Source organism: Cyprinodon tularosa, unplaced genomic scaffold, assembly GCF_016077235.1.
Source record: "Cyprinodon tularosa strain WSP-4 unplaced genomic scaffold, ASM1607723v1 ctg826, whole genome shotgun sequence".
Classification (NCBI taxonomy): Eukaryota; Metazoa; Chordata; class Actinopteri; order Cyprinodontiformes; family Cyprinodontidae; genus Cyprinodon; species Cyprinodon tularosa.
The window spans coordinates 262,415-286,903 of NW_024039592.1; the positions used below are offsets into that span (position 1 = coordinate 262,415).

Genomic DNA, 24,489 nt, shown 5'->3' on the forward strand with positions numbered 1-24,489 from the left:
TTTTATAAACCCCAGAGAAAAAGGAAACAGGGGCCAGAGTCGCTCTCGACATGCAAATCTGCAGGGGTTTGGGTTTCCCGGGAAAAAAAAGAATAAGGGAAATGAAATGGATGTTCTTTTGCTGTGCAGTTAATAAAGGGAGCACTTGGGCAACTCAAAAAAGGGGGAAAAAGCTCAAAAGAAAAAGTTTTTGAAGGGTTTCTCCAAAAGGGGAAAACATTTTACTCGGATTCCAAATTTTAAAAACCCAAAACAAATGTTTGTTTAGCTTCCACCCTCGTTAGCTTTGGAAAAAAATTGTATTAAATTTTTAATTTGGGCCCCTTTTTGGGAATTTCCAGCCCCGGGGCTGGTTAAACAAAACCGAAATAAATTTCCAAACAGCTTTAAATTTGTCTTTTTTTGTGAGCGACAAGGGAAGGGTGTAGAACCCCAGCCGCTGGAAACAGCAGGGTGGGGAAAAATTTATTTTCAACAATCTCCCCGAAATCCCCTTTACACACCCCATGAAAAAAGAAATTTTAAAAAGAAAAGGGGGAAAGTTTTAAAAATTTAAAGGGACTTTTAAAAGGAAAAACTTTCAAAAAAATTGGTCTTTTTTGTTGGTTTGCACAGTAAGGAGCTTTTTAAAAAGGAAACCTTTTTTCCGGTTTTAAAAAAAACTACAGCCCAAAGGGGAAATTTTCTTTAAAAAATTTAAAACAAATTACTCGAAAAAATAATTTTTTTTTTTTAAAAGGGAAAAAAAATAATGGGAAAAGAACCCCAAAAATGTGGGAAGGGATTGTAATCGGATTTTCCTTTTTGGGCATTGTTTGGGTTTTGAGGTGGTCTCCGTGATTTTTGCTTATTATCTCTGGGTACTCCGCTTCCTTTTTACAGTCAAATACATGATGTTTGGGGGTATTTTTCACTTAAAATCTTTAAAATGATGAAAAGAGTAAAAAATTAAAATTAAAATAAACCCCCTGTCAGTTGATTTTTTTTTTTTTTTAGGAAAACGATTTTTTTCTCCCTTTTTGGGTAATATTGTTAGCATAGCATCAAAAGGAGGTTAATGCAGGTTAGATGTTTTTTTTTTTTTCTTTGTTTAAAAAAGTTTATTCCAAGGGGATATAAGACAAACCCCCCACCCCCTAAGGGAGATTTTTTTTAAACAGTCATAGGGGAGAAAAAGAAAAGCCTCCTTTAAAAAAAAATTTTTTAAAAAAACGGGTATTTTTAATAGTGTCACATCTGCAATCAGGACCATTATAAAATTCCTGCTGCCCTTTTTTCTTTTCCATAGCTGAAAAAAATCAAAGTTCCCACAAGCGTTCGCCGGGGGTTCTGCCCCTGCGCTTCCCTTTCCCGTTTTTCCCACCAGCAAACCCAAAACCCTCATGGAGGTTTTTTTGAGGCCAGGAAGGTCTTTTAAAAAATTTAAAAAGGATTTTCTATCTGACTGGGGGGAATTTTCCACAGGGCTTTGCAAAAATGAGCCCGGGCTCTAGTGTAAATTTTCCCCGTGTCTGCCTTTCCCGGAAAAATTTGGGGTTTTTTGGGATCAACCCCCCTTTGCCTGGCCCTTGTAGAAGTATCCCCTTGGGTTTTGTCATGAAATGTCCCCTTTGGGAATATTTGCTTGTTTTTTCTAAACTTCCTCACTTAAGGTACACTAAAGAACCGGTGTTTATTTTCCAGTGAGGCTCCCTTTCCCGAGGGCGAAAGTAAAAGTGCACTGTCGTAAATATGCAAAGCTGTTCTCCTGGGTTTTCCGTCAAAACCAAAGGGGGCGGTTGTTTTTGGGGCTTAAAATGGGAAAAAGACTAACGCGGGGTTCACACTGGGGGCCCTAGCGGGGGGGACAGAAAGGGAGCCCGGGTTTAAAAAAGGGGGAAAAATCAAATGGGTTTTAAAGGGGAGTCAAGGCGCAGCAAAAGGGGCCAGCGGGCGTTTTGGCACCGGCGCAGCACGTTGAGCATGGTGAACGCGGTCGGGTGCGTTTTTTGCAGGGGGAGAGGACACAGCGCTGATGATCTCTCCCCTTAAACAGTTTATTGCGCCTAAATTAACTTAAAAAAGCCGAAATCTGCCCCGGGCCCAAAAAATGCAGTTTGGATTATTTAGAAAGAAAAAAAAACCCACCAGGCCCGCCGGCCGGGTGAAAAAAAAAAAAAAAACCCCCCCCCCCCCCCCCCCCGCTTGAAAAAAAAAAATTGAAGGGAAACCAAACTTTTCGGCGCCCGTGGGGGGAAAAGTGGGGGGTAACTGAGCGGTCCCGAAAAAAAAATATTGAAAAGGCCAAAAGGGTAATAATCTGAATGAAAATGACTGCACTGATTTTCGGTTTTCAGGTGTAATTTTTTTTTACTTTTAAAACCCCCTATTTTAAAATTAAATTTTTTCCCAATTTATCACAAACAAATATAGCTGCAAAGGGAGGAGAAAAGGGTAGGGGAAGCTCCGCCCCAAAGGCGGTTTAAAACACACTTTTGCACCCCCCGGGCCCGAGCAGCAAAGTGCTTTTAGCCTCGCGTCAGAATAAATGGGACAAGCAGCAAAAAAGGGAAAAGCAGACGGGGATTTTGCTGCTTTTGCTGCGGGGAAAGTAGGGATAACTGCCCCAAAGATTGCCACTGTGCTAGCAAAGAGAATGGGTTTTTTAATTGGGGGGGGTGTTTGCAGGGTTTTCGCCGTTAAAACCCGACTGACTCTCACGAGACTTCTGAGCCCCGTGGGTGGGGTCGGTGTCCTGCAGTTGGGAAGTGCGGTATTTCCCCCCCCAGGGCCACCAGGGCGGCCGAGAAATTTCCCTTTTTTCAAACCCGGGAAAAGACTCATTTTTGTCATCCATAACGTTATGGAAAAACATTAATTAACTGAAAAATGTTGCATAGTGTCCCCTTTTAAATATCATTTAGCGCTGCTAAGACCAATGGATTTCAATTCATCCTTTTTGGGGTATTTTGCCAACCCACCACCCGATGGGGTTGAACCAACACACCTGGTGAGGGGGTTTTTAAGCCCAAGGGAAAATTTGGTTTTTAAAAAATTACCTTTTTTTTTTTTTTTTTTTTTTATGGCATCAGCCTAAGCTAAAAAAACTAGGACCCCTTTTAGTTGCTTCAGGGTCATTGCCCCCATTTCAGCTTTCAGAACTAAAAGTGCAGTTTTTTGCCAGTTCAAATTTTTTTTATTTCAGTTTTCAAATCCTCTTCAGGAAAAAGAAATTTTACTCAAGTTAGGGGGAAAAAGAAAATTTAAAGGGCAAAAATTTTCTCTAGGTTGGGCCTTTGGTTTTACAAAGTTTCATGAAGCCTTAAAAAAGAGTATTGGACTTATTCTGAGTAAAAACTTCTAAAAAAAAAAATAAATATAGATTTAATTTTTTAACAGAAGCAGGGTCTTGCTTGGTTAAAAGCAAGATCAAAAAAATCATTTGGCTAAAATTTCGGGCCTTTTTAAAACGGGGGATAGATGGGGCACTTCTTGCAGCCTCACAACTATTTTTTTAGCCCCTGGCGTATATTAATATATATAAAAACCCTTTTAAAAAGGTGTCCCCAAGCCCGCTCTGAAGGGGTCTTTTGTTTTTTTTTTCTTTAAAGAGACCTTTTTTTTAAATTTTTTACAAAAAAAAAAAAAAATTCCCCCTTTTTTTTAACGACTTTTTTCATCATTTGATTTAGCAAACTGGGCCCTGAGTTATTTTCCCGAAATTTTCTTTGGGTCAGATGTTCGGGGTCTGTTTTGGGTCAAAAAAGAGCACCTTGGGTTGTCTTTAGAATGGCTTTGTCTCCATTCAAAAACCCGGTTTAAAAACCTTTTAGGGGAGCATAAAGCCCCCTGCTCTCATTTTAAACCCAAAAAAAGAAAAAAAAAACAAAAAGGGAGTTCAGGTGTTTTTTTTTAAAAATAAGTGGGAAAAAGGAAATTGTCAGAAAATACCAAAACTGAACCCATTTCTGTTCTCTAATTTTAAAAAAAAAGCTTTAAAAAATTTAAAATGGAAATTTTTTAAAATTTTTTATTTAAATTTTTATTTTTCCAAAAAAGTTTTTGCAAAAACATGGTGCAAAAAAAGCCTAATTTTATTCCCGTGTTTTAAATTTTTGTTTTAAAGTAACAGATTAATTAAAAAAAAAAAAGGGTTTGAACCCCCTTACTGGTTAAAGGGGTTTTTCTTTATTCGGACCCGCTGTTTTTTTTTTTGGGGTTTCCCGTTTAAAAAAGGGGCATTTAATAATTTTTAAAAGATTTTTAAAATTTAAAAAAGTTAATTTACGGGAATTTTTTTTCTAAAATCATCTAATTTTTTTTGTATTCTTAAATTTAAATTTTTTAAGTGAAAACAGACTTGGGGGTTGAAGAAAAAATTTCAGATTTAAAAATAGCACAGCCCTTGTGAGAGTAACAGTTTGTATCCCAGGTTTTAAATTTTTGGGGGAAAAGGATCAATTTCAACGAAAAACCCCTCCATCCCGTTGGTGGGGAAAACTACCCTTGCCTATCTCTGTTATCTTATAAGACATGAAAAAATTTATTAAAACACAACTTTTGGAAAATTTAAGGGCCCCAAACCGGGAAAAAAAACCGATATATTAAAGGAAATATAACCTTTTTTACGAAAAGTAGTTTTCTGAAATTTTGTTTTAAAATTTGGTGTTTTTTTTTTTATTTTTTGGGGGGGAAAAAAAAAAAATTAAAAAGGCCCTTTGGGGTTATTCTGACACCCTTTTTATTCCCCTTTTTTAATCTCGCTAGGTTTTGAACTTTTACCTGTGTTTTAGTGCTTCATGTAGATGTAACAAAAATTAGGCCCGTTAGTAGGGATGCCAAACCCTTTCCCCCGAAAAACGGAAAACGTTCCCTTTTTTCGAAATTTTCAACCCAAAAAAAAAAAAATCCCCCAACCAGGAGGGGTAAAGGCCCAATTGGGGTCAGCTGGCACGACTTTAGGTGTGCCTTTTTTTTTATGGGAAATTTGGGAAAAACCCTAAAACAGTTAGCCATAATTAAATTTTTCCAAAATTTTTTTTGTATTCGTACTGATTTGGGTAAAAAAAAAAAACACAAGCAGCAACACTCAATGAACCCGCTGACTCCCCGAGGTTTTTAATCACCCCCTTTTTGGAATAAAAGAGACAGAAGTATTGATAAACAAAAGGGGGGGCTAAAAGTTAATATCTTTGAAAACCCAAAGAAATAAAACATGAAGAAGGGAAATTTAAAAACCAAAGTTTTGTTGACCCTTTATGGTTTGAATGAAAATCACATTTAAAAAAATTTAAAAATGAAACCAAACCCGTGCACAAAATTTTGTTTCTTTTGGTTTGACTTAAAAACTGCAAAATTTAATAAAATGCATTTTTTGTGGAAATAACATGAAAAACATGGAAAGAAATCATTTTTCCAAAAATTCAATTTAAAATTTCAAAATAAACAAAGGGGTTTTCTGAAAAAAAATAAGGTTTTTAAAAATAAAAATGTCCTGCCTTTTAAATTCAAAAATGTAAAGAAAGAAAAATAAAACAAAAAAATAAAATTTAAACCCATTTTTGGTTTCAAAACAGAAAATTTTTGCAAACTTGTAAAAATATTTGTTGTAAAGCAATGCCGGTTGGCTACCGTTTTTTATAAACAAAAAAAAAAAAAAACATGTTGAATTTAGGGTATTCTTGATTGTTTCATTTAAAGTTGGGCAGAAACTTTTTGGTCAAAAAAAGCAGGGGCAGTTTACCCCTAAATTTTCATGGAAAAATTTCCCTTTTTTTCAATTTTTTTCCCTTAGAAATTTTTAAATGACTATTTTTTTCTTTTGGGCAGTTAATAAGGGCAAAAAGTGGTTCCCCTTTTCCCCCAATTTTGGGAAATTTATTCTATTTCTAAATTCGGAGGGGGTTCCGTTTTTCAAAAGGGGCCCCCAAATGGTAACCCCGAAAAGTTCTTTAGAGCGAGATTTTGGATAGTTGGTCTCCGTTATATGAAAAATTTTGAAAAAGAAACATGTGTCTCTCCCCCGCTTTTTTTGGGCTTTTTTTTTAAGAGCTGGAGCAAATAAATTTAAACCCCGAACGCTCACTTTTATCAGTACGGTAAAATCAAAAATCCAAACCCAAACTAAAACCCCCGGGAAAGCAAAACTAAAACTCGGGTTTTACCAAATTTTTCCTTGGGGGTTCATGGGTGTTTCTGTGTGTTTGTGGGGTGTGGTTTAAAATAATAAGGGGGAGAATCCCGAGTGTTTTATTTATGTTTAGTTTTGTCAGCTGTATGGTTTGGTGCTGGGGAAGAAGTTGTAAAAAACCCCCCTTTCCCCCTTTTCTCATCCCCATTTGTCCAGTAAGAGTGTCCATAAAGACCAATTTTATTGATCGCGCCCCGGTACCCGATGGCAAAATTTATGAAAAAATGAAAGCGAGGGGGACTAATAGGATTTCCCTCCTGTTTGGGGCTAGAGTTTTTCCCCGTTCCTTAACACCCTTTCCCCGCTACGTCGAGCCTTTGCCTTAAAAAAGCGCTCCCAAAAAGGAAATTTCAAAAAAAACGCCTGGCACCCTTTTTTTTTGGGGGCCCGTGTTTTGGGGAGCGGGTGGGTTTAAAGGGCAAAGTTCACAGAAAACAGTATGGCATTACAGTGAAAACATAAGAGTTAAAGGGTTTTCATTTTTCTTAAGATAAAAAAAAAGGGCAGAAAATGATTTGTTTTTTGGAAAAAATATCTGTTTAAACATTTTTACTAAAAAAAAAGATGTAAATGAAAAGGATTGGTTTTTTAAAGATTTTTTAATCCCCCTTTAGGGTTTTAGGGGAAAAACCTTAATTGATTCAAAATGTCTGTTAAAAGTGGTGATAAACTTTTCCATTATAGCTATCAGGAAACATCTGTGGCTCTTCTAGCTCTGCAGATCTTTTGAGATGTGCATGCTCATTCTTTTTGCCCAAAAAAAAATACAACTTTTTCACATTTGTTTTTACTTTGTTTTAAACACAAATTTATGCAACTTATTCAAAGATAAATTCAAAAATATATCCTTATTCCCCGTTTTTGAGCCATCAGAGGAAGATTAGGTGTTCATGAGGGAAAAACTGCACCGCCACAGTTTAAAAAGGGAAACATCTGCATTTCTCCCTATTTAAAATTACCAATAAAGTGGATATCTGTAAAACTTTAAAGTTAGGAAGGAAAACAAAATTTCTAAATCTTTACTTCTTTTTTTGTTTTAAAAAAAGACTTGCAATTTGGCCCCCAGCTAAAAAAAAACGGATTTGAAAGGGAAAAAAGAAGTGAAAAAAAATTTATTATATTAACCAAAACCCGTGAAATTAGTCGTAGACAATGCTCCATGTGGCGCTTTTTTTTTTTTAACTAGTAGCGTTTAAGCTCCTAATAAAAAAATATCGAGTAAAAACTGTCCAGCGGGCTTCACATAAACCCCCCCCCCCAGTGTTTGTTTTTGGGGAAACAATCAGCTCAGGGATACTCTTCCCCTTAAAAAATCCCAAAGAGCCCCCCCGCCCTTAAAAAGGAAAAATTACTTTAGAGTCTGGGGTGAGTTGTTTTTACTGGGGGGGGAAGGGCCCTGTGGGGGGGAAATCAACATAATGGATGGGGTTTTGTAGTAAATGGGGCAGATAATTTAAATTTTCCCGTTTAAACTATTGTCTGCCCGGGTGGGGGGGTCTGTTAAAAATTTTAAACCAATTCCCACACAGTCAGTCGCCCTTTTTTTTTTTATTTAGCATTTTTGGCCCCTTTTTTTATTATATTTTTTATGATTGTTTTTTTCTCATTTACACTTAACACCTCACTCTCATCCCTCTTATGATTTTAGACAGGTTTCTATATTTTTTTTTTATGTTTAAAGCGGCCCGTTCTAGAATCTCATCTACAAATATATATATAGAGGAGTCTTTATAGAATGGTAACACCCTTTTTTATTTATTTACCACTAAAAAAAGCATTTTGTTTTTTTAAGGGGGTTTTAGTTTTAATCTATAGTTTTATTTCATTTTATTTTGGGAAAAATATAATATTGTAAATGAAAAAAAAATTTTTTTTTTTCAAAGTACAGTAGCTTGATCAAAAAGTTTTTCTTAGATTAATAACTAAACCAAAAACCGGGAAATTTTTTTACTCCCCAAATGCTATCAAAAAAATGAAAATAAAAAGATTTTAAAAATGAAGGAAAATACTAAAACACTTTCTCTAAAAGGTAGCATTTTTTCTTGCTTGAGGAAACCTCTCTTCAGAGGGGACGGGCCCGAGTCTCTCTGGGCTGCAGATAAAAGGCCCGGTTTTTTTTATGTAGCTCATGTTTAAAATCCATTTATGTTTATGTTTGTGTGGTTTTTAAAACATACCTCGGAACATGTTGGGAAAGGAAAAAAGTTCTGGGGGGTGGGTTTAACTTTGCACAAACACAAGTTACCGCCCGGTTTTTCCTTTTCTCTGTTTTTGGGAAAAAAATGTCCATATCCATTTTGCTTTTTAACCCCCTTATTCTATATTTAAAAAAAACAAAACTGAGTCACTTTACTTGGATATTTAGTAGAAGGGCCAAAAATTTTAAAGTTAAAGGAAATGGGGGCAAAAAAAATTGTTTTTAATATCTAGCACAGATAATAATCTGTGTTTTGTATTTATGTTTTTGTCCCCCTGGGGTTTTAAATTTTTTGGGAAAAAACTTCCCACTGGGAATTATAGCTAAAACTTCGTGGTTTATAGCTTGCTTTTTAATTTCTTTGGGTTTGGGGTTTCGGCTCCCCCCATGTTTACACATCTAGAGGGCTAAAATTACTTTTCTTTTTTTGATTAAAATTAGACTCTGTATGAAAAAAAGTCTGGGGAAATAGATTCCTAAAACTTTTTTTTAGGGTGTTCAATAAAAAGGGGTTTTTCTCCATTAAAGCACACAGCTGAGTTTAATTTTTCACCATCCTATCTCAGCTCTGAAAACTTTTCTGTTTTTGGTCCCCTCCTGCTGAAAAGGGAGACCTTTTACCCCAGCTTTAAGTCTTCTTTTAGCCTTAACAGGGTTTCTTAGGGGGAAATCTGACCTCCGTTCCTCTCAGATAGCGTCTTTCTATGGGCGCTGCCATTTTATGATCCCGTTTTAGCCCCTGTCACACCTTGACGATTTAGCCAGCATATGCCTGACATCCCATAATATCCTAAAATGCTGGCATACACTGGACTTTCTATGTATTTTTTCATTTTTAGGCGTATACATAGTGTATTTATAACGAGTCCAGAACGTATGTCTAATGACAGCCTAACTTATGCATAACGCACGGCAGCGCCCATGAAATGTCACAAGCCAGTATTCTGAGAGGGGGGCAATGTGCCCGGAGGCACCTAGCCTGCATAAAGAGATTTCTTTGATCACGGTATTAACTTATCCACCTGCCCCCCCAAAAAAGAATCAATAAATAAAGAAAGAAATAGAAAGAAAAGGTTTGCAGTCGCAGCAGATTCAGCGTAATGTCTGCTAGGAAGTTTGTTGATCGTGGCCGTGGGCGTGAATATTGGATCCATCACACTCACCTTCACTCTCACCCTATAACTGGAACAGAGTCAAATTGGTGAGATCATGCTGATGTTGGAGGACAGCTAGTACAGTATGTACTCCCATCTCAGGTTTGCCAGATCCTTCAGCTCTAGTGGAACATCTGAAGTCTGGAGGAGTACTGATGGTTTCCTCATGTGAACCCCCTTTTATACAAAAACGCTGCCAATACGCCATTAAACAGTAGATGTACGTTAGAAACACGTTTAGCGGTCGTCTGTAAGACGTCAGATATGTAGTTATGCACAAGTTACTCATAGGTTTTGGATAAGCTAGACGCGACGACTTTTGAGTAACTTACACTTAACGTATGTCGACTATCTGATAACTTACCTGTAACTTATGGTTCATGTATGAGCATAAGCTGGCATACGTTGGGAAATTCGTACGTCAAAAATCTGGACGTACATGCCGTATGTCGATGTGTGCCAGCGTGCTTTTAACTTATACAAAACATACTCATAACTTATCAAAACGTGAAGGTGTGACGAGACCTTTACATGTGGGTTAATTTTTTAAATTTAGTTTTGTTCTGATCTGAGGAGAGGACTTTGCTCAATGTTATGCTGCATCCCCTGGATGACTTCATATGAATCCTTTCAAGCATAACTTAGCATAGATATTTGTAGAGCAAACTGCAGTTTGTGGTTGTTCTACCTGAGCTGTGGATCTTTAAAGCTCCTCTAGAGGTACCATGCAGCTCTGTTTTCTGCAAGTTTTCTTTCTGTTTTGCCTTTCAGATCAGAGCAATGCTCTTGTTTTGGTAGGTTTTACCTTACAACCTGATAATCTTTTTTGAGCCTAAATAGAAGCTCAACACCAGACACAATGAGCCAACATAAACAGACATGGCGCCATCTATTGGCAGTACTGCTAAACTAGCTGAAGTTACAGGAAGATAACAAAGGATCTTTTATGTTAGATTATGGTAGCTAGGACATGGATGCACATATCTATCACCATTTTCACAGTTGCAATTCGCAAGTTTTACCCCTCTTGGAATCAAACATCTTCGTGCTCCTTTTTACTTTATATTTTGAATAATCTTTTTTCACAACTATTCTGATAATTCTACAGTCCCTCACTTCTACTGCTTTGGCTTATTGACAAACTGTATGCATGCACAGTGACATAATGCCTGTCACACAATGTATTTACGGTAAATATATGTAAACTGCTATGCAATATGAAAACAAATTGAGCTTGAAACACAAAAATAACAAAAATAATACACCAGCAGATACACCAGATCCTAACTATGTTTAAATATTCCTGACTCTGAGCTGTCTGGTACGTTGCTCCTTAGTCACAAGTTACAATATTTGCTTTATGGAGCCTAGGCGGGGGTTCAACTGAATAAACTGATTACTGGCTTTCATTCGCCTGCAACACAGCCAAGCAGCTTTGAACCACACCTCCACGAAAGCCAATCAGCATCAAAAGTTTATCTTAAAAGGCCTCCGATGCGCAACTCGTCTGCTGGCGCACAGGCGGTGGGTGCGCGGTGTGAATTAATTCAGATGACCCCGTTTCAACACACCTTTAGCCCCTCATCCACCATCGTAGCTAAAACTCCGGACTCTTACTGCATTCCGCGTCTTATTTCAAGTGGTCCGGCAGATGCCTGGCATGTTGAGCCTGGTTCTGCCAGAGGTTTCTTCCCAGTGGGGAGTTTTTCCTCTCCACTGTCGCTTCATGCTTGCTCACCATGGACAGGTTCTCTCAACCTGTGTTATCCAAACTGGACTTCCATCTTCCAGGTCCCTGAGTGAAGCTCTAGTATCAACTCACGCAGTCCACTGGATCTCCCCGTAAAGCTCAGCATACCGTCTCGCTAACCAGCAGTCTACAGACTGACCAACTTCATCTATCTCCATTCCACCACCAGGGGCGGATTAAGAAATTTTGGCCCCCTGGGCCTGACATGGTCTTGGCCCCTCAACCCCCCGCGCGTGCGGGCGCACACACACGCACGCACTATGCAAGAAATACTGTATACTGTGAACAGACATGCACACTGTCCTGTACAGAAGAGTGCACATACTGCACACACACTATTAGGTATACCACACAGACACTGACAAGCACAGGTTTCACACAGACACAGGGGGAGGGGATAAATGGCCTAAAAATAAACATTTTGGAAAATGATTATGCCCACTTCAGTGATGGTGCATTGGGTCATTTGAGAGATATTATGTATTGGAAGTTGGTAGCTATCATGAAATAAACCCCCCACCCCACCCAAAAAACTAAATCGGACATGATTTTTGCCCCCTTTTCCTCCCTTCTATCATTAAAAATAAAATAATATCTTAGGAAAACACTTTGGCATAACGGCAGCTGTGCAGCAAATTGAGGCTCAAAGTCTGTATCTATTTGTGGTTAAGCTTGAGGAGAAGGAGAAAGGTAAAATGATAACATGCATCAGAGAGCACCACAAAGAAAGGTGTAGGCCAGTTCATGGTACAAGGGCTGCATGCAGGTCAAGATAGCCCATTTCCAAGAATGCTATAGTGGCTGGACAGGCACTGGACATGTCCTGAACTCAGTGTCAGACGTGGCTGCCGAATACTTGGATGAAGTGAAGCAGCTGACAGATCTCATGCTGCCCCATCTGAAGACTGTCCTGGCCAGGCAGAGGATGGATGAGGAGACCTTCCCAATGGACCCTGTCAGTGAACAGGCTAGTAACATTGATGGCACCCCTGTGCACAACATTGGGATGGAGAGACAATGTGGCAAGGTGGACTACAAACTGAAGAAGTTGGGCACACTGAACGCAGTCAATAGGTCAATAATTTTACAGAAGTGCCAGGAGCTTCAGAGGCTCAAAGAAAGGAGAGTAAGAGACTAGACATGCTGGACACACTGAAATCTTTTGATGGCCCCTTCACGATAGTGGGGAAGTTGAAAAGTTCCTTGTGGATGAAAGTCTGCACAAGAATGCAAAGCTGCAGAGAATGAAGCTTGAGGTTCAGTTTGCCAGAGAAAGCACCAAGCTTCTTCCTAAAGTCAATCCTATCTTCACAATCCAGGTGACACTTCCCAGAAATGGCGAAAGTGCAAGTCATAATGGATACTTAGAATTTTATGGTGGTGGTAAGTATTCATGAAAACAGGTAGCCTAACACTAGTGAATGGGTGAATTCTGGAAATAACCAAAAAATCTTACACAGTGCACCTTTAAGCAAGGGGTTTATTTCGTGCTTTCAATTTTGCAAAATCATCCACCACATCATTGAAGTCCAACTCTCTTGTCAGCTCACTCGCAATTGCCATTAGAGATAACACATTTAATCTTTTCTGAGTCATTCTTGTGCGCAGCTCATTTTTTACTCTTGACAAAAGAGAGAATGAGCGTTCTCCCTCACAGTTACTGACCGGTAGAGTGAGAAAAATCTGTAGCGCAATGTATGTATTAGGAAACGTAGGCTGTAGTCCAAAATGTATTATTGTTTTGAGCAGTCCTGAAGGGGTCCTCTCCTCATCAGTGTTGTTGAGCTGTATAAAAGATTTGAACTGTATAAGCTCCTGTCCAAGACTTTCATTGAGGTCAGATGGGTATGATTCAGTGAAAATCTTGGCCTTGTGAAGGACTGAAGCATTGGACTCTGTATCCAAAGAGAAAAGGACACTGAACAAATTGTTCAGATGTTTGTAGGCCTCCAGACGGTGATTAAGGCTTGAACTCAGTTGATCAATAGAGGCAATAAATGTCTCTATTTGAAACAGTTGCCCTTCCTCAAGCACAACATCTGGGGATGCTGATTCATCAGCAAACTTTTTACGTTTCCTCGTCCGTTCAGCCCTGTAAGATGGGGTGCCACCCTACATGTTTAAGGCTTTCTGCTCAAAATGATCAAATAGATCTCTTTGGGAGAGAACAAAGGTGCGCAGAGATTCCAGCAATCTAACTGCTGTACCAAGGTCCATGTCTGCTTTTTGAAGTTGCAGACTTGTGGCCTGAAATCTGGACAGAACAGTGTCCCAAAAGCCTGCCATGAAGGCCATCTCAAGTGAATCCAGCTTCCGCACTAGACTGTCAGCTTCAGTTCGTGTGTCTCGTTTCTCTGTGTCATCAGTGGAAATAACCTGTAGTGCTGCTTTTATTTTACTGTAGTTCTGCCACAGTGCTTTGGTAGATTCTGCACGGCAACTCCAACGCGTGTTGGATAAAGCTTTAAGTGTGAGATCTATGTTGGAATTGCCAAATACCCTGTCCCATCGGTGTGTGGATGCAGTTGTGAAGTTGTAAATAGACTGGATCAAGTCAAAATACTTAGAGACTTCATTTCCACATCTGTCAATGCTGTTGACTCCCACCAAATTCAAAGAGTGAGCTGCACATGGAATATAGTGTATTAATGGGTTGCTTTTCTTTAAGTGAGCCTGCAACCCATTATACCTCCCTGACATGTTGCTGGCATTATCATAAGCCTGCCCCCGGCAATTTGACAGCTCTAACCCTAGATTTTCCAACACAGACATGACACAGTTAGCCAAACTTTCACCTGTATGGCTAGTAATGGGCTCAAAACCCACAAAGCGTTCAACAACACTGCCCTCTTTGCTAACAAAACGGAATATGAATGTCAATTGGTCCACATGAGATAAATCTGGGGTTGAATCCACAATGATAGAGTAGTATTTGCTTGCTTGCAGTTCATCTGCTATAGCCTGTTTGGTTTTTGCACCCATCAATTCAATGAATTCCTCACAAATGGTGGAGGACAGATATGAGGTATTACCTCGACCCATCTGCCCAAACTTTCTGATGTGATCCTTTAGAAAGGGATCAAATTCAGCCAGGACCTCCAGAATACCAAGGTAGTTCCCATTGAGAGGAGACCCTAACGATTCATTTTTACCCCTAAATGCAAGGCCCCTTTCTGCAAGGAATTTAATGACTGCAACAACTCTTTGTAACACCTGCCTCCAATAGCTGCTCTCTGCTTGAAACTGTTTGAACAGGTCTGCATCAACTGTGGCACCTTTGGCGCGGTTCAAGACTGCTTGCATGCAGGTTATGTGCTCAGCACTTCGCTCATGTTCACCAAATCTTTCTGAGTGTTTCCAATCACAATAGCCTGTCACAAAAGAATGCGTTTTTGGGGAAAACAGTTTGCATGCAAAGCAGTAAACATTACCAGTAGAGGGAGAGTACATCAGCCACTCTCTTTGTACTCGTTGTCCATTGGGCAAGTGTGAAGTAAAATGTTCATTGTTTAGGCATCGGGTTTTGCCTCCTAGCCCACTGTTCCTCACAGAAGCTGGATAATGGCTGTGACGGTTGTGAAATGATTTTGCACCTTTTTGAATAAGAACTTCCTTCATTGACTCAGTGAGGGTCTCAGCCCATTTAGCGGGATCACTAGGTAGAGTTGTCACTGTAGATGGTGTTGAAGAAAGATTCAGCTCATTTTCTATGCTGTCCAGAGGTGCAGTGACCTCACATTCATCCGAGCAACTGGCTACTGCTGAATTGGTTGAATCATAAGCATCAGAAGCATTTGGTTCAGTGTCTACACTTGTAGTGGTCTCAGGATCTTGGGAGCTACATGCTAGCTCAGGTGCATTGCTAACCTTAGCTGAATTTGCAGTAGCATTTATAGAATTGCTTTCAGCAGATGTCTTTGTACTGAAGAAGCTGGAGATATTTGGAACACTCTCAAGTAAAACTGATTCCTTTTTTTTCTTTTCTTGCTGAATTTTTTTTCTAGCTCCTCCACTTAAACGTTTATGATCCATATTTCCCTTCTTTCTTTGCACATTGGCTCTTTGCCTATCACAACAGATAAACCAACTATGTGTGTGTGTGTGTGTGTGTGTGTGTGTGTGAGTTTGTTTGTGTGTTTATGATCGGTGCTGCTTCCTTCAAGTGTGTGAGGTGATTTAGAAAACTAGAAACCCAGCATCAACACTCCAAAGCAGAGAATAACAGCTTACTAGCATAGACAATTGAGAGCAGAGAATCAACTGATTCGTCTGATAGACAGCAGGAGAGCAGAGTGGTCAGTGATGATCGAATCAAGAAAATGTCTAAATGGCAAGGGAACAGACTGATTTGTACTGAGGAGAAAGAGAGAGAGAGCCAATTACAGTGAAATATATTCCAAAAGAGCCAAGTGACTAGCTGAAGGCAGGGACAAATGCCTTGGAGTGACCAACAAGAGTGCAAAGTACCAAATGGCAAAATGTGGGAAGACCAACAGGCAGATCTGCTTTTACCACTTATCTTCACAACCAAAAAGTCGCTAAATGATGTTTTTAGTCGCTAGCCAGGTATGGCCAAAAGACACGAAATCTAGCGGCAAAGTCGGTCAATCACACTGACAGTGAAACAAATATTTTGAAAAGATAATAATTGTACAACTTTGTGCACTTTTGTCTTCTATCTAAATATTTTCACAAAGGACACCAAAATGTTGCTATCTGCAGGCAGCTTGCTAGCTATGATGGCAGCAACGATGTCTGCCAGACAGGAGAGAGTGGTCAGTGACGATCGAATCGAGAAAATGACAAAATGGGTCAAAGACCAAAAAGTTATTAACTGACAGCAGTGACAAATGTCAGACTGTAAACTTTTTCGAAAGAAAAGGACAAAATGGGAAGATGCTGATAGTAACAGCAAAATGGAAAATATAAGAATTTCCAAGTAATGCTCAACTCAAGTGTGTGTGTGTGTGTGTGTGCGTGTGCGCGCGTTAAACTTCTTGTTGAATGATTTCAAATTATCTCTGAGTCTGAACTGAGGGAAAGGAAACCAAATTTTGAGCAGTCTCTCACGAGTTCAAAATACCAAATGAGGAGATTCTAAAAGAACAGACCGGTTTATGAAAGACTCGATGGGGGAGGGGCACAGCTAAGAATACTTGAGTGAGATTCTGTGATCCAAATTCGAGATAGAGCTTTTTGATCATGATAATTTGTCAGAGTAAGGTTGTGTAATCAAAATTTGAGAATGAGCTTTGTCAATCAATCAAGAATATTTGCATTAAGTTCTGTGATCAAAATTCAGAAACAACCTTTAATAATTGATAAAGAATATGTGAGTGAGGTTGTGTGATCCATCCAATTTGAGAATTAGCTTTGATAATAATGATTGAGAGCCTCTGGCCCTCTGTGGATCATGGCCGCGGGGCCAATTTTGCCTGGCCCCTTGGGGCCTCTGTGGGTCGTGGCCGCGGGGCCAAGTTGGCCTGGCCCCTTGGGGTCTCTGACCCTCTATGGATCGGGGCCAAGTTGGCCTGACCCCTCGGGGCCTCTGGCCCTCTATGGATCATGGCCGCGGGGCCAAGTTGGCCTGACCCCTTAGGACCTCAGGCCCTCTGTGGGTCGTGGCCGCAGGGGCCAAGTTGACCTCGCCCCTTGGGGCCTCTGGCCTTCTGTGGCTTGCGGCCGCGGGGCCAAGTTGGCCTGGCCTTTTGGGGCCTCTGGCCTTCTGTGGGTCGTGGCCGCGGGGCCAAGTTGGCCTGGCCCCTTGGGGCCTCTGACCGTCTTTGGATCGTGGCCGCGGGGCCAAGTTGATCTGGCCCCCTGGGGCCTCTGAACCTCTATGGATCGTGGCCGCGGGACCAAGTTGGCCTGGCCCCTTGGGGCCTCTGACCGTCTATGGATCGTGGCCGTGGGGCCAAGTTGGCCTGGCCCCTTGGGGCCTCTGACCGTCTATGGATCATGGCCGCGGGGCCATGTTGGCCTGACCCCTTGGGGCCTCTTACCCTCTATGGATCATGGCCGCGGGGCCAAGTTGGCCTGACCCCTTAGGACCTCAGGCCCTCTGTGGGTCGTGGCCGCGGGGCCAAGTTGACCTGGCCCCTTGGGGCCTCTTACCCTCTATGGATCATGGCCCATTGGGGCCTCTTACCCTCTATGGATCGTGGCCGCAGGGCCAAGTTGGCCTGGCCCCTTGGGGCCTAAGATTATTATTTTTGCAAAAGTAGTTTTGCTTGGGTCGCGGCCGCGGGGCCAAGTTGGCCTGGCCCCTTGGGGCCTCTGGCCCCCTGGGCCTGGGCCCGGTAGGCCCAGTCATTAATCCACCTACGTCCACCACCAGTTTCAGGCCTGGGGGGGAACAGTCCTATTCTTTACTCCTGTTCATGCATATCTATCAAAATTCAGCGCTATGTTTCCTGCCGAGGTCTGAGCGCCAAAGAATAAGTAATTGTATCAATACATTTCTTCTAATTGTCCTTTCTCTCCATGTGAGTTTTTCAGATTGAAATTAATTGTGTCCTGCTTTCTGTTGCTCATGTGAAATCCCAGTGAAATACACTTAGTGTGTGGTTGTTGTGCAGCAAAGTGGGAAAAAGGTTACATTGGCTGCTTTAACTCAAAGCTATATACCGGTAAGCAATATGCCAGTCTGAAGGAGTGTGACTCTCAGGATCAGAAATACTGTCTTTGCATGACTTCTCCTTTTTTGATGTTTTTTTTTGTTAGCTTTTTTTTTTTTTGTGGCATAATGTATATTTTTGTCTCTGAAGTGTAGATGTGTTAAAAAGGGTGGTGCAGCTTCCGAAGGCTGTGACAAAAGGACCAAATGGGAGTCTTGTCCATGTTTCAGGACTGAGTGATGACTTTGGCAGAAACGCAGGAGATAAAACACTTTCAACCAAGTGCAAGGCCAGGACTAAAAGCAAACAGCTGTGCACCCTAGTCTCTCTCTTTCTCTCCCTCTCTCTCACATACTCTCAACCATATTTTACTTCCTTTTTCTCCTTTAATTTCTTCTACCGTATTTATCTCTCTTTGAGTTTCCCTCTCCACAAGATCCGTTTGCTTTACTACACTTTCTACAACCATACATTTATTTTTCCCTTTAATTGCTTCTTTTTCTTCCCCTCTTCTTTTTTTTCTCTGCACTAAGATATCAAATGAAGCCTCAATCCTTTGTTTTTGCTAAACTAACACCAACAAAACTTTTCCTTTTCTTTTTTTGCCATTCTCTTGCTGTTTAATGGGTGGAACTCCCCATTGTACCAGAAATCATGCACAACATCATCAAATATTATGACTAAACTTAATTGAAGCTATGCAACTAAGATGGGATTTCATGTGGGATATTTTAACTTGGACTTGCTGGAAGTTTTAAGTGGTCTGAAGAAACAGCAGGATGAGTTTTTGTAATCATTATTGTGGCAACGCAGCTCCGCATTTGGAGTTTGTTCCTTAGAGAAAAACAAACTCAGAGACCTTTCAGCGTTTCTCAACAGAGGGATCAAACAAACAATCAGTGACCCGAAAAGAGTCCTGAAAACAGAAGATGATTAGGGAATGCTAAACATCATTAGAAGAATTTATCTGAAAGAATCTGATAAAGAATAAAAGGTAGATTTTAATAGTGCATTTTGGATTTATTCAGTTTATGAAATGACTATTGTGTCATGCAAAATTGAGACAAACATCTTCATAAATGGATTGAGTCGAAGGATTTTTCAGGCTCGCTGGTAACAAGGTGGAAATCCAGGTGCTCACTGTGGGGTTGTCCTGTTTTTCCTGCAGGTATGTTTATCACAGCTCCAAGTGGATGGTAGCAGGAAATGCTGATTCTCCGGTACCGCCGCGAGTTTACATCCATCCAGACTCTCTGGCTTCAGGAGACACCTGGATGAGGCAGGTGGTCAGCTTCGACAAGCTCAAGCTCACCAACAATGAGCTGGACGACCAAGGCCATGTAAGAAAACTGCCTTTATTTCTATCATGCATCAGTTTCTGCTCAGCTGCCTGCAAAGATGTGCAAAAAGCTTTCAGATAAATTCTTCTTTTATTCCAGCAGGATTATGGAAGGTTAATTGAGACAAAATCGTAAAAAATAAATATAGCATAATATATAGTTGACAGTTTAAATAACTTTATGATAAGTTTGCTGCTCAGAAACCTTGACATAAATAAATTAAATTTATTTGATATTTCATGATGCAATGGTACATGTAGCTAATGATGTGTTAAATAAATAAATGATAGATTTAATTATGTAAAGCTACCTTTAATTATTTAAAGGTACATTAAATGGCACATGTGTTTATTTAGTTTTACATTTAATTATTTCATGGTACATTTGTTTGAATTATTACACATTCACTCTTCACCTGATACTATATTAATTATTTATTGTATTTTGTTGCCCATATCCCCCCATATAGGATATCCTAAAAAAGAAAAAATATTGTAGAAAATAATGTATATACAATTTTTTATTTTAACATGGAAAGAATTGCCCTAACTATATTGAAAATAAAACAGTGTTGAATCTTTTTTTTTCTTCACGTGAATCAAATTTCTTTAGTTATCTTTAACTTCCTGTTTCATTTATTCTTTTAACTTAATAACAGCTTTAATAGCTACTGATATAAATCTACAGTGAAAGCAACAGTTAAATAGCTTCAAACGGCAGAAGCCTTGACATGAAAATGGAACCATATTTGACTTTTGAAAAACACACAGAGAGGAAAACACAAATTTAACAAAATGCAGTATTTGAAAATTGCAGCTAACGTCTTTCCTCTGGAATAAGGAGCAAGGAAACATTTATACCGGTCTGCAGAGACGTTAGCTTCACCATTATTATTGGTCAGAAGAAAGAGTTTTTATTCAGCTGGAAGAAAAGAGAATGTGATCTGTGAAACAAATTTTAAAGGAATTCACTTTGTAAAACTCAACTCAGGTTGAGTTTTACAAAAACACCAAAGTTACTCTCAAAATATATTTTGATAAAGATGTTTTCTTTCTAGTTTGCATAGTTTTCTTTCATTCATTCCACACTACAGCAGTAAAAACATAGGCAAGTGTTTCTGTAAAATGTTTTGATAAAAAGTAATGTAAAAAGGTCTTAATTTTAAATAAACCTCAGAATTGCAAGAAGTTCCTAAAGGTACAGATTGTTTTTTTAAAGGAAAAATTCTGATCAGCGATTTAGCTGGATTTTAGAGTTTTATCTTTGCCAAAAAAGCATCTTATTGATCTTACCATCTTACACACCTGTAAGAAATCATAATTATAAAATGTAATTCTGTCCCAAAAAGGATCAAATAGTGAATAATAGAAATGATCATTGTTGTGTATCACTGTGCCCCAAAACTTAGCATCTAAGGCCTAATTTACTTTCATTTTCTCCATTTAGCTACCCTGCTATTAGTCTTTTGTAGAGGCATTGCTAAGGAGTTGGTCAAAAACACAAAAAAACATCTTTCTTACTTGCAGGTTTATATGCTGCAGGTGTGGTTGCTAACGTAATCAGGAGGAAGGGAACTGAGGAGAAAACTAAGGTGTATTTGCTTTATTTGTAGCTAACAGATTAGCCGGCTATCCACCTTCTCAAAGCACACTGCATCCACTCGTCTCTGTTTATTCACTGGATTGCTGATAGCCCAAAAAAAGTGAAGTCACTTGCCGCCATCTTGCTACTCCCCACTCTCACTGAGTTGCGCCATAAAATGCTTACTGTATGTGTGTTTCATTTTGCTGCAAAAACAAGCTGTTTCCTGACTCTAGGAAGATGTTTCAAAGGTAATTTTACAGCCAGTGGATCTACTAACTAAGAAAATCCATATATACACCCATGTATCCTATAGTATAGTATGAAACACAATTTGGCTATATATTTTTTTCATATTTGAAATGTAAAATATGTATATTTGAATGTGAATTCACACTACGTGTGTAAGTTATATCATTAAAGGCATTCAATCACTGGTTAGTTTATGTGTGTGTTTGTGTTTGTTTGTGTTTATACATACCATCAGATTCTTGCTGTAACAAAATATGATTTTGCTAGTGTAGAAACTGAAGAGTTATCAAATTGTTTCAGTAATTTAGCTCAATTGTAAATCTATGTCAGATTTAAAGGCTAATGCACAGACACAACATAAAAATATAAGGCATCATGCATGCACAATTTTTCAAATAGAAAAATATTATAGCATTAACAGACATGTATTTGTAATTCAGTCTTGATGTAAAATGTTCAAATGATATGTAATATGTAATATATATAATTTTGCCATAACAATGTTATCAATACATGTATATTACATGTACATCATTACTTTAGCAATTTTAGCAAATCTGTTTTATTATTATTATGCTACATAAACACATTAATTTTGGTTTGATGGATTTGTATAATATGTTACATTACATGATTTATAGACTTCATAGTTACCATGCAATGTAATGTGCCTATCTTTTTTATCAAAAATTACTAATCTACTTATGCTACACTGCAAAAAATAAATTTAATCTAAATAAGCCATTTTTTCTTAAAATAAGTGCATTTTGTCTCGAATGGAGGAGGTAAGTGTAATACTTTGCCAATGGAACAAGATAGTTTTACATTTAAAATAAGAAAAAGCAACTGCATTGTTTTATTACAGCACATATTATCTAATTATCTTATTTTAAGAGTAAAAATAGTCTTTCAATTGGCAAATCACCTTGCCTGCTCAAATTAATTATTACTTGATTTAAATTTTTTTTTTACTTATTTCCACATCATTTCTCCCGTGTATAAGACAGCAAGTATATGTAAACTGATAAATCTATCTTTATTTTAAAAGTCTTAAGCCCACCTGAGAACGAGAAAATCATTGTTGTTTGATGCTGTAGCAAACGTATTGTTCACATTGCGACTGGTCTAACTGCGGAGTACCAATATGGCAGCCGGTGACTTCACTCCACCATGTACGGGCAATCACCAATCCAGTGAATAAATAGGGATGGGTGACGGCATCCCATGCAGCCTCACTCACTCAGCTAAACTTCATCCTTAGCAGTTTCTCCTCATATAACCAGACACCTGATTATTATTCGTACATCATCAACAGTTATGCTATTCTTTTTTGAAATGGAGGAAAAAAATGGGGACAGTTAAAGATACATGGTTTATTTATTGGGAACAGATCACTCATCATGCTGCTTGTTTGGGGGAGAAGTGAGACTAAAACTTTTTTTTTATGTTTTAAAACAGGTAGAATTGATTAGAAAACGGGTTCTTAAACTATCCAGTGTCTTATATAACAAATTAGCAGAGTTAACATACTAGCCTTATTAAAACAACTTTGTTCATGTTTTCCATAGAATTATAAGTCTATAAAATCATAAATGATTTCTGATAATATAAAATACTGCCAGCATCTTCAATGACAGAGAATGAAGGTGGAAAAATAATATTACAAGGACTTTGCTATACTAGACAGTCTTAACATGTAAAAATACTGCTTCCTTCTAAATACCTCCTTATATCGCTGAACTTTTTAGTAATGCTGAAAATATCAAACTTAATGTCTTTTTCCTCCAGAAACACCATCAACACTTACATATTTTAAATAGCTGTGCACTGTGTGCTCAGTAAGAATAAGAAGGTCAGGCCTTTTTCAAGTTAATTTGATTTACTGCATATAATAATTTTATTTTGTAACAATGCAAAGTGGAGATTCTTATTTGAACATTGTAATTCACATGTAATTAGTGTTCTGATCAATAAAGCAGTAAAACAATAATTTACTGTCTCAATGAAATACAGGGAATGTCACAAAGCTTTTTTTATATTCTGTTAGATTATTTCTGCAACGCCTTTTGATGTTTATATCAACTTTATCACATTAGCCACATTCTTTGCACTTGAATGTTCAAGCTGTGATCTTCATTTTCATTCTTTGAGCTCCACATCCCTTCATGCTGCTGGAGCAATGAAATTTTTCTGAAGCGGTGCAGCCATTCTTGGATGGAAAGTTTTTTTTTTTATACATTTGCATGAAAGGAAAGTTGAAAGGATCCTTCATGAACTCGATGCTTTCATGACTCACGCAGCCATGAGACTCGTTCAAAATCGATTTTCTGTCTTCTGTACCACATATTGCCCTCCCACACTCTGTCTTTTTGAAGTCTGTGTATTATACGGGAAACATATTAGAAGTCTGGAATTTGAACCACTGCCCTGAATTTAATACTTAATATTTATTTCCTTCACAGCACAAGGATTTTGTTATAAAACGGTTCGGGTAAAGGAACTTAATGGCTGAGGTAGATTTGTATTTCACTCAAGCAGCAACGCAGCTAAAACTTGAAGTCTGACCTCAATATGCCTGATTTATTGCCTTGCTTGCAATAAGTTCTTAACAAAGGTAGTCATCTGAAGTAGATTTCTTAGTGGTTCTTTCCTAATCTAAACGGATAATGTGGGTTTCATAAGTGCGATTTTAACTGTATGCAACAAGTAAAATTGTCGTCTCTTTTATTTACTGCCTTCAAATATCTAATCAGGCAAAACGGAGAAGTTTAGGGCTTTGTTAACCAAGACAATTATGGCCTGTTCATACTCAGTATCACACAACATCCTGTGTGAACTGATTACAGCTGTGAGTGGACCCAGGCTGGTCGGAGAAGTAGATCCCCCCACATTCAGAGGTGGTTTGCTACGGTGGTGTCCAAGTTAGGTTAAGGCAGTTAGAATTGAGTCCTGGGCCAAATTAAAGGACCGCATACTGACCTAACATGAATGCATTCAAGCCACAAACTGTTCTCCGGAAAACACAGGAAAAATGTCCTTCATTAAAAAATTATATTTTGAAACGGAACAATCCTCAGGATATACTAATGTCCCAGTCAAGGTGTGGTTGTAACTGGATTTTATTACTTTCAGTAATCAAACATACGGTACTCAGGTCAGTTCAGTTTATTTATACATGTAATCTCCAGCAACTTTACAGAGACACTTCAATCAAATCATACAGTCACATTGGTTTAAATTATTTTGTATCCATCCTAACTAGCTGACTGCACCCAGTAATTCCCTTTGCAGGATTTTCTCCCTCAGGATGAGCAGCGGTGGAGTAAACATCCACTTGCCTATGTCCTCCGGCAGACAAAGACTATAGCAGCACAGCTGTAGCGTTAGCTCAGGATAATTTGAGCCACTCTAACTTTTAGCTTTATTCCC

General features: G+C 38.8%; 1 protein-coding gene across 1 annotated transcript in view; it reads left to right on the forward strand.

Annotated features, from left to right (window-relative positions):
* Nucleotides 1-24,489, forward strand: part of tbx15 (T-box transcription factor 15) — a 73,206-nt gene that overhangs the window by 26,140 nt on the left and 22,577 nt on the right. Inside the window, exons 2-3 of the mRNA XM_038272375.1 lie at nt 12,104-12,344; nt 19,056-19,227. Coding sequence (XP_038128303.1) covers nt 12,104-12,344; nt 19,056-19,227 — 413 coding nt within the window. The remainder of the gene's footprint in view (nt 1-12,103; nt 12,345-19,055; nt 19,228-24,489) is intronic.